General features: G+C 42.9%; 1 protein-coding gene across 3 annotated transcripts in view; it reads left to right on the forward strand.

Moving 5' to 3' along the window:
- Positions 1-13786, forward strand: part of MAPRE2 (microtubule associated protein RP/EB family member 2) — a 97719-nt gene that overhangs the window by 45059 nt on the left and 38874 nt on the right. The window contains exon 1 of one of the 3 annotated variants that reach the window (XM_033155165.1): positions 5084-5332. The exons of 1 other annotated variant lie outside the window; for it this stretch is intronic. In XM_033155165.1, coding sequence (XP_033011056.1) covers positions 5211-5332 — 122 coding nt within the window. In that variant the 5' untranslated portion in view covers positions 5084-5210. Of the gene's footprint in view, positions 1-5083; positions 5333-13786 lie in introns of those variants that run through there. One more of the 3 variants, XM_033155168.1, reaches the window with a different exon arrangement.

Here is a 13786-nt window from a genome sequence, read left to right on the forward strand (position 1 = left end):
ATGTAGTTAAAAACCTCTATCTAGAACTTCGTAACTCTACTGTAACACACCACAGGACTAGCTTTCTGAAGGCTATATTTGACTCAATAGGTGCTGCTAGTGTTGCTATGGTTGATGGATAGCAGCTTACAAAACTCTTATCATACTTAACATACAGCGACTTATTAAGCAACATAATGAAATGGGCAAAAAAAAAAACCTGTTATGCCATCAGTATTCTTGGTGTCATTATTCACAAGTCTACCATTAGAAAATGAGGAAGCATGCTTTTCTTGCTGTGTTCTAGATGGACACAGGACTGCTATATCTGTGTCATCACTGACAGCATGCTCAATTCTTAGGAAGAAAGAAACTGTATGGAAAGCAATGCCTGATGCCACACCCTCTCGATGAGCAAGCTGACTGAATCCACCACCTGATGCTACAAATATGTTTACACAGGACACATTTCTTATAAGGGATGGTACATCAATTCTCTGCTGCGGATCTGTGGAGAGCAATTGGAAGATGTGCACACTCTGTATGCTTTAAAAAAAAGTTGTTAGATTGCATGTTTAAATTTGCTTTTCTCTCGAACGTCCTTTTTTCTGCACCATAAATGAAGAGCCTATAATTGTCTTCCCATATTGATTCTGTACCTCTGTCCTGTTACATATTTGAGGTGTACTATATATTGGGGGAGGGGGGAGATAAATGAAAAAAAAATCTGCATTAACCCTTCTATTTTTTTTTTATTCTTTTAATAACACAGTAAAGTAGGTTAGGTTTAGAATTAGAGAATTGCTGCAGGACAGACACTGAATTTCAGCACTCTGACTACTGACTACTGAGATAGCACTTGGCACCCAATGAAGCATATTCCGAATCAGCTGACAGGGTCTACCCAAGAAAAGGGAATCTGGGCCTGCCATCTGTTGCCCAACTTTTAGATGTGATGCCTACATTTATACCCCCGAAGCTCCCAAGATTTGGACTTTGAGCTTTTATGAACCTCTATGAAATTATATATTTTTATGAAAATTGTAGGGTATGCTGGCTTCTGTATGCAAAATTGTAAAAGCTGTTATGCTGAGCAAGAACTACTGCCTCTGGTTGATTTTACAATAAGAGATAGCAGACTACCTATTTCAAGGTTGCAAATGGTGTGGGCTTTTGTTTTTGGTCTCTTGCCCTTTCTCAGACGAGGTCAGAACATTGTACCTCTTGATTGCCTGTAAGGTAGGAAGGTCAGTCTGAGAGACTTGTCCAAAGCCTCCCAATTAGTGTTGAACAGAGAGCTGAATTTGTTTTTTCATCTTTAGTAACCTGGCTGCCTGTGGAAGGCACCAAATTTTGTCACTGCACTTCTGTTGGCTGGAAGGAAGTGGTGTTTTCCATTGCTTTCATGATAGTTCCATTGTGTGTGGTTGAAGCTTGTGAAAAAAGGATCAAAGTAGATGTTTGTGAATGGAAATATTTATTTATTTTTGCTGGTTTGATATTTGTCATCCTCTTGGCATCATTTTGCAGTATAAGGTGCCAGCACATATTTGGAGTGTGGTGCCTATTATTCGAAAATGAGAATGGTTGAGACTGTGACCGGACCTTCTCTAATCCATACTAAGTGAGGGCAAAATGTGAGGGAAATGTGTGCCCTTCAGTCTCTTTATGTTGTTTTACATGTTTTAGAGCTCAGCCCTTAAAGCACTTTTGGAGTCTGCATGAATTTATATAGGTTTTGGTGGAATCTGGCTCAGATTATGCCCTGAAAGAATGCCACAATATAGTAAAGCTGAAATAAAGCTCAGGAAGCATGCTTTGCTTAAGCAATATAGTTTGTTGCCTTAATACAAAGATGCAGTACAACAGAACAGGCAAAGCATACTGTGTTTGTGGGGTGGGTGGAGATTTCCTTAGCTACTGAATAGGTGGAGTGCTGGGTTGACTGTGTCAGAGAGAGGGGCTATCCTAGGCTGGCAGCAAGAGCTGGGATGACTTCCTAAAGGCTTTCCTTTCTAGTCAAGGGGATAGGTTTTCTGTTGAAGGGTAAAGGTGCAAGGCCTAGCTGCAACACAGGTTGGAGGTGTGCATTTTGGTTGGCAAAGTCCTTACCTGGGCAACTAACTCATTTGGATAATTATGGCAGGTTATGAGGTCCCTTCCTCTGAGAGCCAGTGTGGTGTAGTGGTTAAGAGCGGTAGACTCGTAATCTGGGGAACCTGTTTCGTGTCTCCGCTCCTCCACATGCAGCTGCTGGGTGACCTTGGGCTAGTCACACTTCTTTGAAGTCTCTCTGCCCCACTCACCTTATAGAGTGTTTGTTGTGGGGGAGGAAGGGAAAGGAGAATGTTAGCCACTTTAAGACTCCTTTGGGTAGTGATAAAGCGGGATATCAAATCCAAACTCTTCTTCTTCTTCTTCGTCTTCGTCTTCATCTTCTTCTTCTTCGATTCCTTAGTTTCTCTTACCATGCTGTTCATCCCCCAGAAATCTCTCTGGAGGCATGTGGGCAGGCGTCTTTCAACCCCATCACAATTCATTTGGAAACATGGATTGGCCATATTAAAAGCTGAGTTAAGTGTGGTGTTGTGATTTTGGAGTGTCTGCTAAGGACCAGGAAGGTCCATGTTCAGATCTCCACTCAACCTGTGAATCTCATTGTGTGACCTAGGACCAGTCGCAGTCTCTCACCCACACCTCATATCATGTAAGTATAACATACAGAAATGAAAGAACCGTGTACACTAGCTATCCAGTGCTCCTTTGGAGGAAAGATGACATACAAATTTAGTAAAATGATGATTAAACACAGAAAAAGAAAATGAGAGAGTCTTGTAGCACCTTAAATTTTTTGTGGCACATGTTAGCTTTTCAAATGCCTCAAGAGTGTGCTTTTTGTGGCAACAGACTAACACAACTATATCTCTAGGGATATCTTAAGATATTGAAGACTTTTGCTTTCTCATCTGAACTGACATAGCAGAAGTTATGGCAGACCAACACAGCTACCTACCCGTAACTGTAACTATAGCAGAAGTTGTACCGAATATCCCATTGTCTGACAGAAAGAATGGCAATACAGTAGTATAGTTTTTGTTACCCCATAGCCTTTGACGTGGGTGGTGCTGTGGGTTAAACCACAGAGCCTAGAGCTTGCTGATCAGAAGATCGGCTGTTTGAATCCCCGCGACGGGGTGAGCTGCCATTGTGTCAGCCCCCGTTCCTGCCAACCTAGCAGTTCGAACACACATCAAAGTGCAAGTAGACAAGTAGGTACCACTCCGGTGGGAAGGTAAATGGCGTTTCCGTGCACTGCTCTGGTTCGCCAGAAGTGGCTTAGTCATGCTGGCCACATGACCCGGAAGCTGTATGCCGGCTGCCTCGACCAATAAAGCGAGATGAGTGCCGCAACCCCAGAGTCGTCCACGACTGGACCTAACGGTCAGGGGTCCCTTTACCTTTACCTTTGACTCTGGTGAATATAGTTTCCTGATATTTAAAATACTGTAGTTTTCAAGATCAAAGGTTTGTTTACCACCATATGCTAATCCAGCAAGAACTGTTGCCATGCAAAGACACTGGAGACACAAGGAGTCTGTCTGATACTATGATGCTATCAGAAACAGTGAAACAAAAGGAAGATACTTAACATGTCTATTTTAAAGATCCCTTAACAAAGTGTTAATGCAAATGTACCTCTATCCCACCCCCTCTTCCTGCAAGCATATTCAAAAGGAAGAAAGCCATCAATGGCTTCAGTATATGGCCTGAGGCTGTTAAATGCATTTGAACTTTTCAAGGTGATTTCAGCAGTCTTTGTCTAAGAAAAGAGTTCTTAGACACCCTTTCCTGCCAGTGGTTTGTAACAGAATGTTGAAAAACATTTTGTTAGGAATATGAGCAGTTATTAAGATACTTTGTTATTAAAATACATTGTAAAAATCCAGCTGCTGTTTCTTATTCAGGTTTTTTATTACCAATAAATAAGGGGGGGGAGGGAAATCATTATGCATTCGAAGGAAGACGCAATTTTTGAAATAGCAAGGATCAGAACATACTACATGCTCTTTTAATCTGTAAGGAAAACTAGAGACTGTGTGCCCTGTTGCTGATGTTTGGATTATTGCTGCCATCTGGGTTTAGTACATGAGAGACTGGTTTTGATACTAATTCCAGTAGCTTGAGACCAAAAATAACCTGGTATTATCCGGGGAATAGATGATGATGGATTATGAGGCTTTGAGGGGGGGAAAGCTTGGGTTTTTATTTTGTTTTGTTTGTGTCTCTTAAATGTAGGACAAAAAAATAAACGACTTGAGTGCTTAAGAGCAAGGGATTGTTGGGGGAGGAGGGATGCTGTGTCTTTTCTGTCTCTGTGCTTATCTTGGCGGAAGAACGTGCATTTTGCTATGCAGCCCTTCCCCTGAAATTCTCTTTAAATGCTCCTTAAAATAAGAAGAGGTTAATAGCCTTGTAAATATACTCGTGGAAAGCTGCCATCCCGCCCCCTTGCTTTAGCCATTGAGAACTCGTGTTGTGCTTCATCCAGGCTTCCGAGGGTGATGATTACAAAATGCTCATTTTGAGAGACCCCCATAATTTTAAACCTCAGGCTTTCCACGCGTTTTGTCGCATGTTTTGCCTACGCCCATCAGCCCCCGCTTACATTTGGACTAGTGTGGTTGCAACTGAACCTTATTTTCTGATGCGTTCAGGGAGGTTTCCGTATTGCATTGTTGCATGGCTTTTTTTTAAGGGTGGGTGGGTAGTGTTGGTCTTTTTAAGCCCCCGATCCCTTCTTTAAAAAGAAAAGAAAAGAAAGGCTGGCTCTTTGTATATACAGCTGCATTTACCGAGGGTGAGACTGAAGGGAAGCCGAGGAGGAAGAGAGGGAGGGCGCCTGGCTTGGTGTTTTTACGTGCCAGATGTTAGGCCTGCCCCGTGCGCCTGTTTGGCTGCCTCGCTGTGGTCATGCTCGAGCCCTGTGTGAATTGGGGAGATCTGATGAGTTAGCTGGTTGCTATGGCGAGGAGCCGTGTCACGTGGCCCGGGCGCTGCTCCCGGCGGTTTGACGTCACCGGCCTGGGAGGAAAGGGGAGGGGGCCGGCGGCGCAGAGAGACGGAGCGAGTCAGTAGCGAAGGAGTCGACGCGCGCACGGCGAGCCCGCCCGCCCCAGCTTCTCCGCACACAGGCACCCGGGTGAGGGCTGCTTGCCTTTGGGAGCGCTCCAATGCCTGGACCTACCCAAGCGCTGTCCCCAAATGGAGAGAACAACAACGACATCATCCAAGATAACGGCACCACCATCATCCCTTTCAGGAAGCACACAGTGCGAGGGGAGCGTTCCTACAGGTAAGCCGCTCTCTTTCTCTCTGTGTGTGTTGGGCGTGCGCGTACGTGTGCGTGGACGGACGGACGGACACACACACACACACACACACAGAGGGAACTGCTGCAGCAGAGCCGGGTGGAGGGGAGGAGGAGCGGGGGTTGCAGCGTATTGCATAACAAAAACAGCGGCGCTTTAAACCTAATCTGGCGTGTCTCCTCTCTCTCCTAAGCGTGCAGCGTGGTCTAGCTGTTTGAACGGGCGCTTTGCATTGTCCAAATGGAAAACATCTTGCGAATACTCCGCCTGTCTTGATCCCCTCCCCTCCCCTCCCCCCCGCGCTTTTTTGGTCTCTGCTGTGCGTATTGATAACGTTTACAAGCCTTCTGGCGTGGGAGGGAGGTGCGCGCAAATAAATAAATAATAGCTGTAATACCAGTGTCCTCTTGGTCTGTGTGTCTGTCAGAGGAGACATTTCGGGGACAGGGAAAGGGAAGGCTGGGGGGGGGAGAGAAGAAAGAACACAGGGTCTTGTGATGGTGGTGGTGCACTGCCTTGGTTGTATGGAAGGGAAAATGGAATCCTCTAGATTAAACTGCAGTCTGTGATGTTAAACCACCAGATTGATGGAGCTTTGTAAGAATTGCACACCCTGATTGGTGGAAAGCTTGACAGCAGAGGTCAGGGTGTCAGGAATACACTAAAAAATATTCCTCCTGCAAATGTTGGGGTTTTGAAATGAGGTGGGTTATGCAGAGGCTTCTAAAAGCAAGTGGCACCTTGCCTATGTGCCGTATCATCATGCTTTCTTATAGGGGGACACTGACCTTCCTGCTTAGTGTTATTTTTGTGAGTGTGAGTGATACATTTTCATTGTGTTCCTTGCTTGAAAAGGAGGATGGTGCCTATTTTCTTTGTCACAGTCTTCAGCATTTTTGATTAATGGCTTGGCATGTTGCACCTTTTGGCAGCAGGGTGGGTTTTTTTTTTTGCATTAACATATCTGACAATATGTTCCTCCAGATAAGCTCATTAAGATTGCTTCAGCAAGTATAGCACTATAGCAAATAATGCAACTAGTTTTGAGGAGCTTTTATCAGCGTGTGCACTCTGAAAGGTTAGAATAGTAGAAGAGATACAGCCAGGCATATCTAAGTGAATTTCCTTCCTGTCCTTTCCCCTCCCCCCCCCCCACCCCAGAATCATGCTTGGGGTTGTGTTGTGTTGTGATATGTTGTTGTTGTTTGCTTGCTTGCTTAAAATAAAAAGTTCATGCCATTGAGCAAGCTACAGGAAATGAAACTGTCCCTGAAACCGTTATAAAAATATTTGGCTAAGCTACAGTGAGTAGTGAAATGTAGAACTGGAACAAAAAGTGTGTGTGTTTGCTCTGCTGAGTATTGGATAGCCTGTGAATATTGTGTAGAAATGGCTCTGCTCTGTTTGCCACCAGCTCAGTAAAAACTAAAGACCCTTCCTTTCCTACTTGAGTAGGTAAGGTCACAACGATGTTTTTAAGACTTAAGGTGCTGAATTATTTGTGCAATCCAAGTGCTTCTCCACCCCCTGCCCCCTTTTAACACATACATTCAGCCAAACACAGTGGCTTCTTAAGCCTGTGCAGATACTTTAAAGTATATTCAGTAAGAGAATAAAAATAGCATCTTTAAGGTGCTGGGCCAATTGAAATATAGAATGGGTATTTGGTGCCTACTGTTCTGTCAACTTTTAAAATTTTAGTTTTTAAAAAGCCTTAACTGATAATAAACTGAAACCTTCATTTCCTCTGTTCACATTTCTTAATTCTTCTGAACAGCTTCCTGTTAAGAGAAAGGGTCATAATTTGGCCTATTTCCCCCCCCCACCCCACGAAAATGTGAAAACTGGTAACTGCTTCATTTTAATTACATCAGTATGTCTTGAACGAAAAGAGCGCTTTGTGTATGTTTATAAACTGCTAAGCGAAAAGAATACCATGTCCCATAGGACTGCTTAAATTATTGCTTAATCATACCCGCAGATTCTTTTAAAAAAGAATGCTTCAGCCAGTTACAATGGGAATTTTTCATCAGTATAAAAATAGGGGTTTCTTTCATAAAAGCCTAATCCAAGATGTTCCGAAAACTACATTCTGTGGAATTGGCTTGATGATCGATGTGGGATGGAATGGAGCATATGACTTTGGGGATAGCTGCAGAGAGTCTTTTTAGGAGTCTGATAATACATGCCCTGACCTTCTATCATTTGCTAGTGTGGGATTACTTTATCACAGCATTACTCAGTTTATAAAGCTTGTGGCTTGTTCTTTCCCTCTTCTCTCCCGGATACACTTGTGTAAGGGGTTTTGGAGCTAATTTAATGCTGAGCATTGCCTCCAGTACACTAATTGGAACTGGACGATGGACTCTGTGTTCTTGACTCTGACACCTACTAACTGTATGACTCATAGCGCTTGTATTTCTCTCTATATATATTTAAGACAAAAACTGAACAAAATAAAAACTTTCAAAACCCAAATCCATGAATAATCTGAAAACTGGGTTCTGAAAGTGGTAGATCAGGCAGTTCAAATTTCAGCAGGGTGCATTCTTAGCAGCCACCATGAAATTGTCATTACCTCAGTTGGTCTGGTTCTCTGAAGTATGCCAAGATCAACTTGAGATGGAAGCCTTTATATGAAAGTGAACAAATATAGCAGCAATTTGTGATGCAGCAGGATGCCAACTAGCATTATACTGTATTATTCCTTCTGTACTGACTTCCAGAAGGAAATCTGTTTATACAACTATGATGCAAGTCTTGCTTTTATTTTCATTGCGATCCTGTGCATGTCTACATAGAAATGAATTCCACTGTGTTCAGTGATGAAGGCTCTCAGATACATCAGATTAAGCTGGTGAAAACAAGACACTCTAATAGTCACACCTAAAGATGGCTCAAGCAAGGCATCCTCCTGAAAAAAGCCAGTTATTTAAATATAAATCTTTATTATGTAGCCAAAGGCCAGTTATTTAAATCAATTTAGATAATGTTTCCAATTGTCTAATTAATATCCAGTTGTTTAATTCACATAATTCCTGAAAAAATGTGCACACTAACCGGCTGCATTACCAAAGTATATCTATTTGCAACTAAATAGATACATCATTGTACCTAGGAGCATAAAAATAATAATAAGAAGAAGTCATGCAGCTCACATGCTTTTTGAATTACAGAATTTGGTTATTTGGATAGCCAAACAGAAACTTGTTAGGACAGGCCTAAAAAGCCCATCTAGACCAGCATTCTGTCCTCACAGTGACCAAGCAGATGCCCATGGGAAGCCCTCAAGCAGAACCTGAGTGCAGCAACATTTTCCCATTCTGCAGATTCCCCAAAACTGGTATTCAGATACATATGTCCAACAGTAGACATAGAGCGTAGCCATTGCGGCTAGTAGACATATATAGTATGTTATAGTAAGAATATAACATAAGAAGTGTAATTTTGAAGTGGTTTTCCTTTCAAAGTATGCTTGCAAGGACATTAGTAAGGCTCAATCCAGGTGACCTGCGGCCTCAAAGGTTATATATCCATGGGTACTGTTGCACCCTTGCAGACTTCCTCAGGTGGCCATGAGTCTTCTGAGCCCTCAATCCCCTGTTCACTGTCATGTGGTGTCAAGGATGCTGTCTGCCCCTCCCCTTTTTGGAAAGTACAGAAAGCTGAAGGAGGAAATGGGAGAGAACAACTCTCTTTTCCATATCTTTTTTTCAGCTCTATGTGTTTCTCAAAACTCATATCAGCTGCTGAACAGGCAGTGAAGTGACTGAGGCGACAGGGAGATATCTGGTCAATTGTGTGTTGGGGGGGTAGCAATGTAGGGAGGCAGCAAGAAGAAATCTGATTGGCACAGGAGTTGAGGGGTGAAAGAGAAAATGGAGAGCCAGAGAGAGGGAAAAGATGTATGTGAGTGTGAATTTGCACACCCACACCCCTGTCTCCATTGACTGAAAGGGGGAAATCCAAAACCTGGTGCTGTTTTGGTTGAGAATCCAAGGCATGGATTCTTCTATATTTTATATATTCCTGTTCTAGAAGGAATCCCTTCTAGAACAGCCATCAAATCATAGATCACCTCTGTGTACACAGATTTGTTCCATGATTTCCTGGTGGTATTGCCATCGTGTGTAAAACTCATGAGGATCCATGCCTTGGATCTAGCAAGCACCCGATCTGTGATTTTTAATGTGCACTCTACCAAAATAAGCTTTTATTTGATGCTGCTATTGGTAGACCCTGTGTCAAGCAAATTCAAGACGATCTGTTTTTATTCTACAGAGCCTAACTTTGACCCAAACCCCTTGGAAAAGCAAATATGTGCATGAGTGCATGCTTTCTCTCATTCTGTCTATTGGGGAACAGGGTTGAGCTGGGGAATTGAGGACAGAAGCAACCAGAGAGGATAGTACCCATGGCACTTTGACAGTTCCAAATGTACTCATGGCTTGAGGGTTGTCTGAATTTAGCCTAAGAGCTCTTACTTATAGAGGTAAGTGCCCAGAACTTTCCAGAACTGGTTGCCATTCTTTGTTACTGGCATTGTAGCAAATAACACTGGTGTAAAATGAGGTGAAAACGCATCAGGAAGTGCAGAAATAGACAAATGGTCTGCAAAGACAAAGTATTTCAGTCTTATTCTTCATAGCAATCACCCAGTTAATGCATTTTCTAAAGCTGTGTACTAACAAAATGGGTTTGTGAGTGCTATTTATATTTGCCAATAACTGAACGATACATTTTCATCAACACATTTCTTGTGTGTTAATCCTGCATTCAGAAACAACTCCTTCCTAATAGTCAACTGCCTGCTTCCTGTGGGCCCTGCAAAATAGAAGTGCTAACTGAAAAATGGATTGCGTTTAATGAGGCAACTACTCTTCAACTTAGTCTCCACCTTGACCAGAGATGGTGGACAAAGGATGTCTTCATGAGCCCATAAATTTGACTGGCCAGTAAACCAAGCCATTATTTGTTCTTGGCACAAGCCCACTCTTCCTAGTCCTGTTGCAGTTGCAGGGAGCAATGTGAAGAACCCTGCCCAAATGAGACGAGACAGCACCTCTCTTTGAGGCCAGTTCTGGGACCACTGTTTTCAAGTCCCCAGTTTGATGGATGTTTTGAAGTGTTAAGATTTGAATACTTCATTAGATGCATGGCAGTTTTCCTTGAGGATTTGGGACTCATGTAAATTGAATGGAAACTTAGATGTGGCTACTTGGAACATAATCTATCGTACAATGTGATACAGCCTGGGTGCTGCTGTGCCGTACAATCACCACACTCACAGTCTGCTGTGGGACTTGGGAGTTAGCTTTACATTGCGTTCCAGCTTAGGACAGGCCGCAGCTGAGAATAGCAAGCCCACACCATATAATGCCTACTATTATGGGAAATATAGCATAATTACAGGCACACATTTCTCCACAAGAGCACATATTACTGCTGCTGTTGCAGAATCAGGGTCAGGTCATGCCTCTGCTTTTTAATATGCATTAAAATGTAGTACAGCCAAGCACTGGTCTGCCTGCATCATCCTGTGTTTACCCTGGTTCTCAATCCTATGAGGTAGGTGAGAAATGCTATTTAACAAGTAAATTTGGCACAGTCAGATTAAGGCAACTCGGATACATGTTTCCATTCATTTATGAAGATTGCTCTGTTGCTTTTTGAGCAAGTACATTCTCTTGGTTTATCCATACCTAACTGTATTGTTGTGAAAATAAATTCTTCTGCTAGTTCCTTGGAGAGAAGAACAGGATACAAATGTAACAATTTGGCATTGGTTTTCAGCCTGTCTGCATAGCTGTTATGGATACCAAACCTTCTGTGCAGCCGGGGTTAAATCCCAGCTGTGATTCTACAGTTGTTTTTAGGCTGAGACAGAGTGTGTGTTAGCAATCTGGATCACCTAGATTCCTGCATATAAAAGAAAGGTCTTTGCTGCACCAGAAGGCTACATATTAGGTCTTATTTTGATTACACTATCACAGCTAATCTGCTGCTTTGGTTGACATATATTTGAATAAGTTTAATTCACTGGCGATTTAATAAGAAAATCTTTTAAAATAAGAATATATGGAGGTCAAAGAGTCTGCTGCACTGTTACATTTGGTTGGATTTTGAAAGGGGGATTTGCAGATGAGGATGGTGGAAACCCTGGACAGAGGAACATTTGGTTCAGTCCCAAGGCAGTTCCAATGCTTTGTGTTTCCTTTGTATTGCAGTTTACAATATAGGCTTGTGGGGCCAAATCCAGCTTTTATTTAAAAATACTGAAAAATGACCAGCCCTCATGATTGCAACTATTTTGGGATACACAAGAGCAGTGTACTTTTTAAATTGCTGTAGTCAGAATACAAACAGGAACTCCATATCTACCTTCCTATCTAATATTGTTATTTCAAGTGTATTAATGAGGATTTCTGTATATCTGGTTCTAGCAATGCCAGATGTACTAGTGATTTCATTTGGTTATTCAACTGAGATGAGACTTTCACACAATTATTTTTAATTGTGTCAATAGAAATAAGACATATTTAACTGTGGCTTTTGTGAAATGCTTACCGGTAGTCTCATATTTTCTCCACAGCCCATTTCTATTATGAGATGGGAAAGTGGGATGTTTCGTAAATGGAAGTTTCTAGACCAGGAATGGAGAACCTGTGATCCTCCAGATGTTGTTGGACTTCAGATCCCATCAGCCCCAGCCAGCATAGCCAGTAGTCAGGAGTGATGGGGGTTGTAGATATATATGGCCAAGGTCCCTTTCATCAAAGAAAGGGTTTCGGTCAGCTCATTGGCTTTCGCTGATTAAAGGTTTTCCTAGCCAGAATCATTGCTAGACCTCCAGGCTGCAAATATGCTTCTTCTGGCTGAGTGTGACCACTATCCAGAACAGAGTAATGTACCTTGCTATTTCTTCTTCTTAAAGAGTCGGGTTTTCCAATCCATTTCAGCTTTCTCATTCTCTTCTAGAGAATATGGAACTGATGACATCATATGAATAATTAGGAAGGAGATCTGTCACCCATTCATAGTAATAAGAATATACATACATCAAAGAGGGGCATGCAAAACTGACCTCAAAATTAAGAACTTCTAAATTTATGAGAACAGCTTTTTAGTATGACAGAAGCAAACTACAGGCAATGACCGATTTACATACGTCCAATTGGCAGCCAACTGCACACATGTGCATTGCGGCAACCCAGAAGCGCCTGGAAAAGGGGGTGGAATGGGCTTTTGTGTGCTCTGCTGTCACATGTGATGACCCATGGTTGCATTCTGTCCGCTCAGTGGCTGGTTTCTAAACTATTTTCACTGCACCTTTGAATGCTACGTCCGTATACTCCAGTAACTGCAATTGTTTCAGTTCAGTTTGTTTGCTGAAGTTTGCAGTTCTGTGTGCACTTACCTGGGAGAAAACACTATTGAACTCATTGGGACTTGGATCTGAGTAGACACATATGGGTCTGTTGTTCTATAAGAGTACTTTTGGGCAGTGTTTAATATATTCATCAGAGCATACAGCATGTGGAATCCTAAATAAAATTTGGCTTTCAAGTGATTGCCCTTGACCCATTTAATGTTCTCACATGTAATGTCTAGCATTCTTAGTGGGAACGGGATGTAGTAGGATTTCTTTTTCCTACTGCACTTTAGAAAATACTTCTCTTCATCACAAGGAAATGTAAACATTACCGTATTTTTCGCTCCATAAGACGCACTTTTTCCCTCCTAAAAAGGAAGGGGAAATGTCTGCACGTCTTATGGAGTGAAGGCGCTGGACGGCAGTGGGATCCCTTGGCTGCTGCTGCAGTCGCAAGCGGAGGGATGGATGCCTCTGCTGCTGGAGCCATGGCTCCCATCAGCTTTTGGGCTGCATGTTCTTCCTCTGCAGCCGCCGCCAGCAGCAAAGGGGCGGGGGGAGAACAAGCAGCCCAAAAGCTGCTTTGGGGCTGCATGTTCCTCCTCCGCAGCTGCCAGCGGCAAAGGGGCAGGGGAGGGACACACGAGCATCCCAAAAGCTGCTTTGGGGCTGCACGTTCCTCCTCTGCAGCCGCTGCATTTTTTTTTAAAAGGAGGAGGACACCCTACAGGTATAAACCTAGTATTCTGAGATCCAAACAGCTCCTATCTCAGATCAGAGAGGAAGGAATGCTCCCAGACTCCATTCCTCGATGATCTCCTGAGCCATAAATTTTCCAAATTGGACCAGACATTTCCTAGAAGAGGTGGCATATTCACTTATTATGGCAACGCAGACTGTGTCACAAGAATGCCAGTCTTCCTGGCCTGGCTGGTAAGTTTATAATTCGGATAGATGGTTAAATGCCAGTGCAGTGTTTGGATACTGTCCTGAGTGGAAACATACCACAGTCTTTGACGTGAGCCCCCCAACCGACTCTGCTATCCCACCTGTGAGATGGGCACAA

The sequence above is a fragment of the Lacerta agilis genome, chromosome 7 (assembly GCF_009819535.1).
Source record: "Lacerta agilis isolate rLacAgi1 chromosome 7, rLacAgi1.pri, whole genome shotgun sequence".
NCBI classification, from domain to species: domain Eukaryota; kingdom Metazoa; phylum Chordata; class Lepidosauria; order Squamata; family Lacertidae; genus Lacerta; species Lacerta agilis.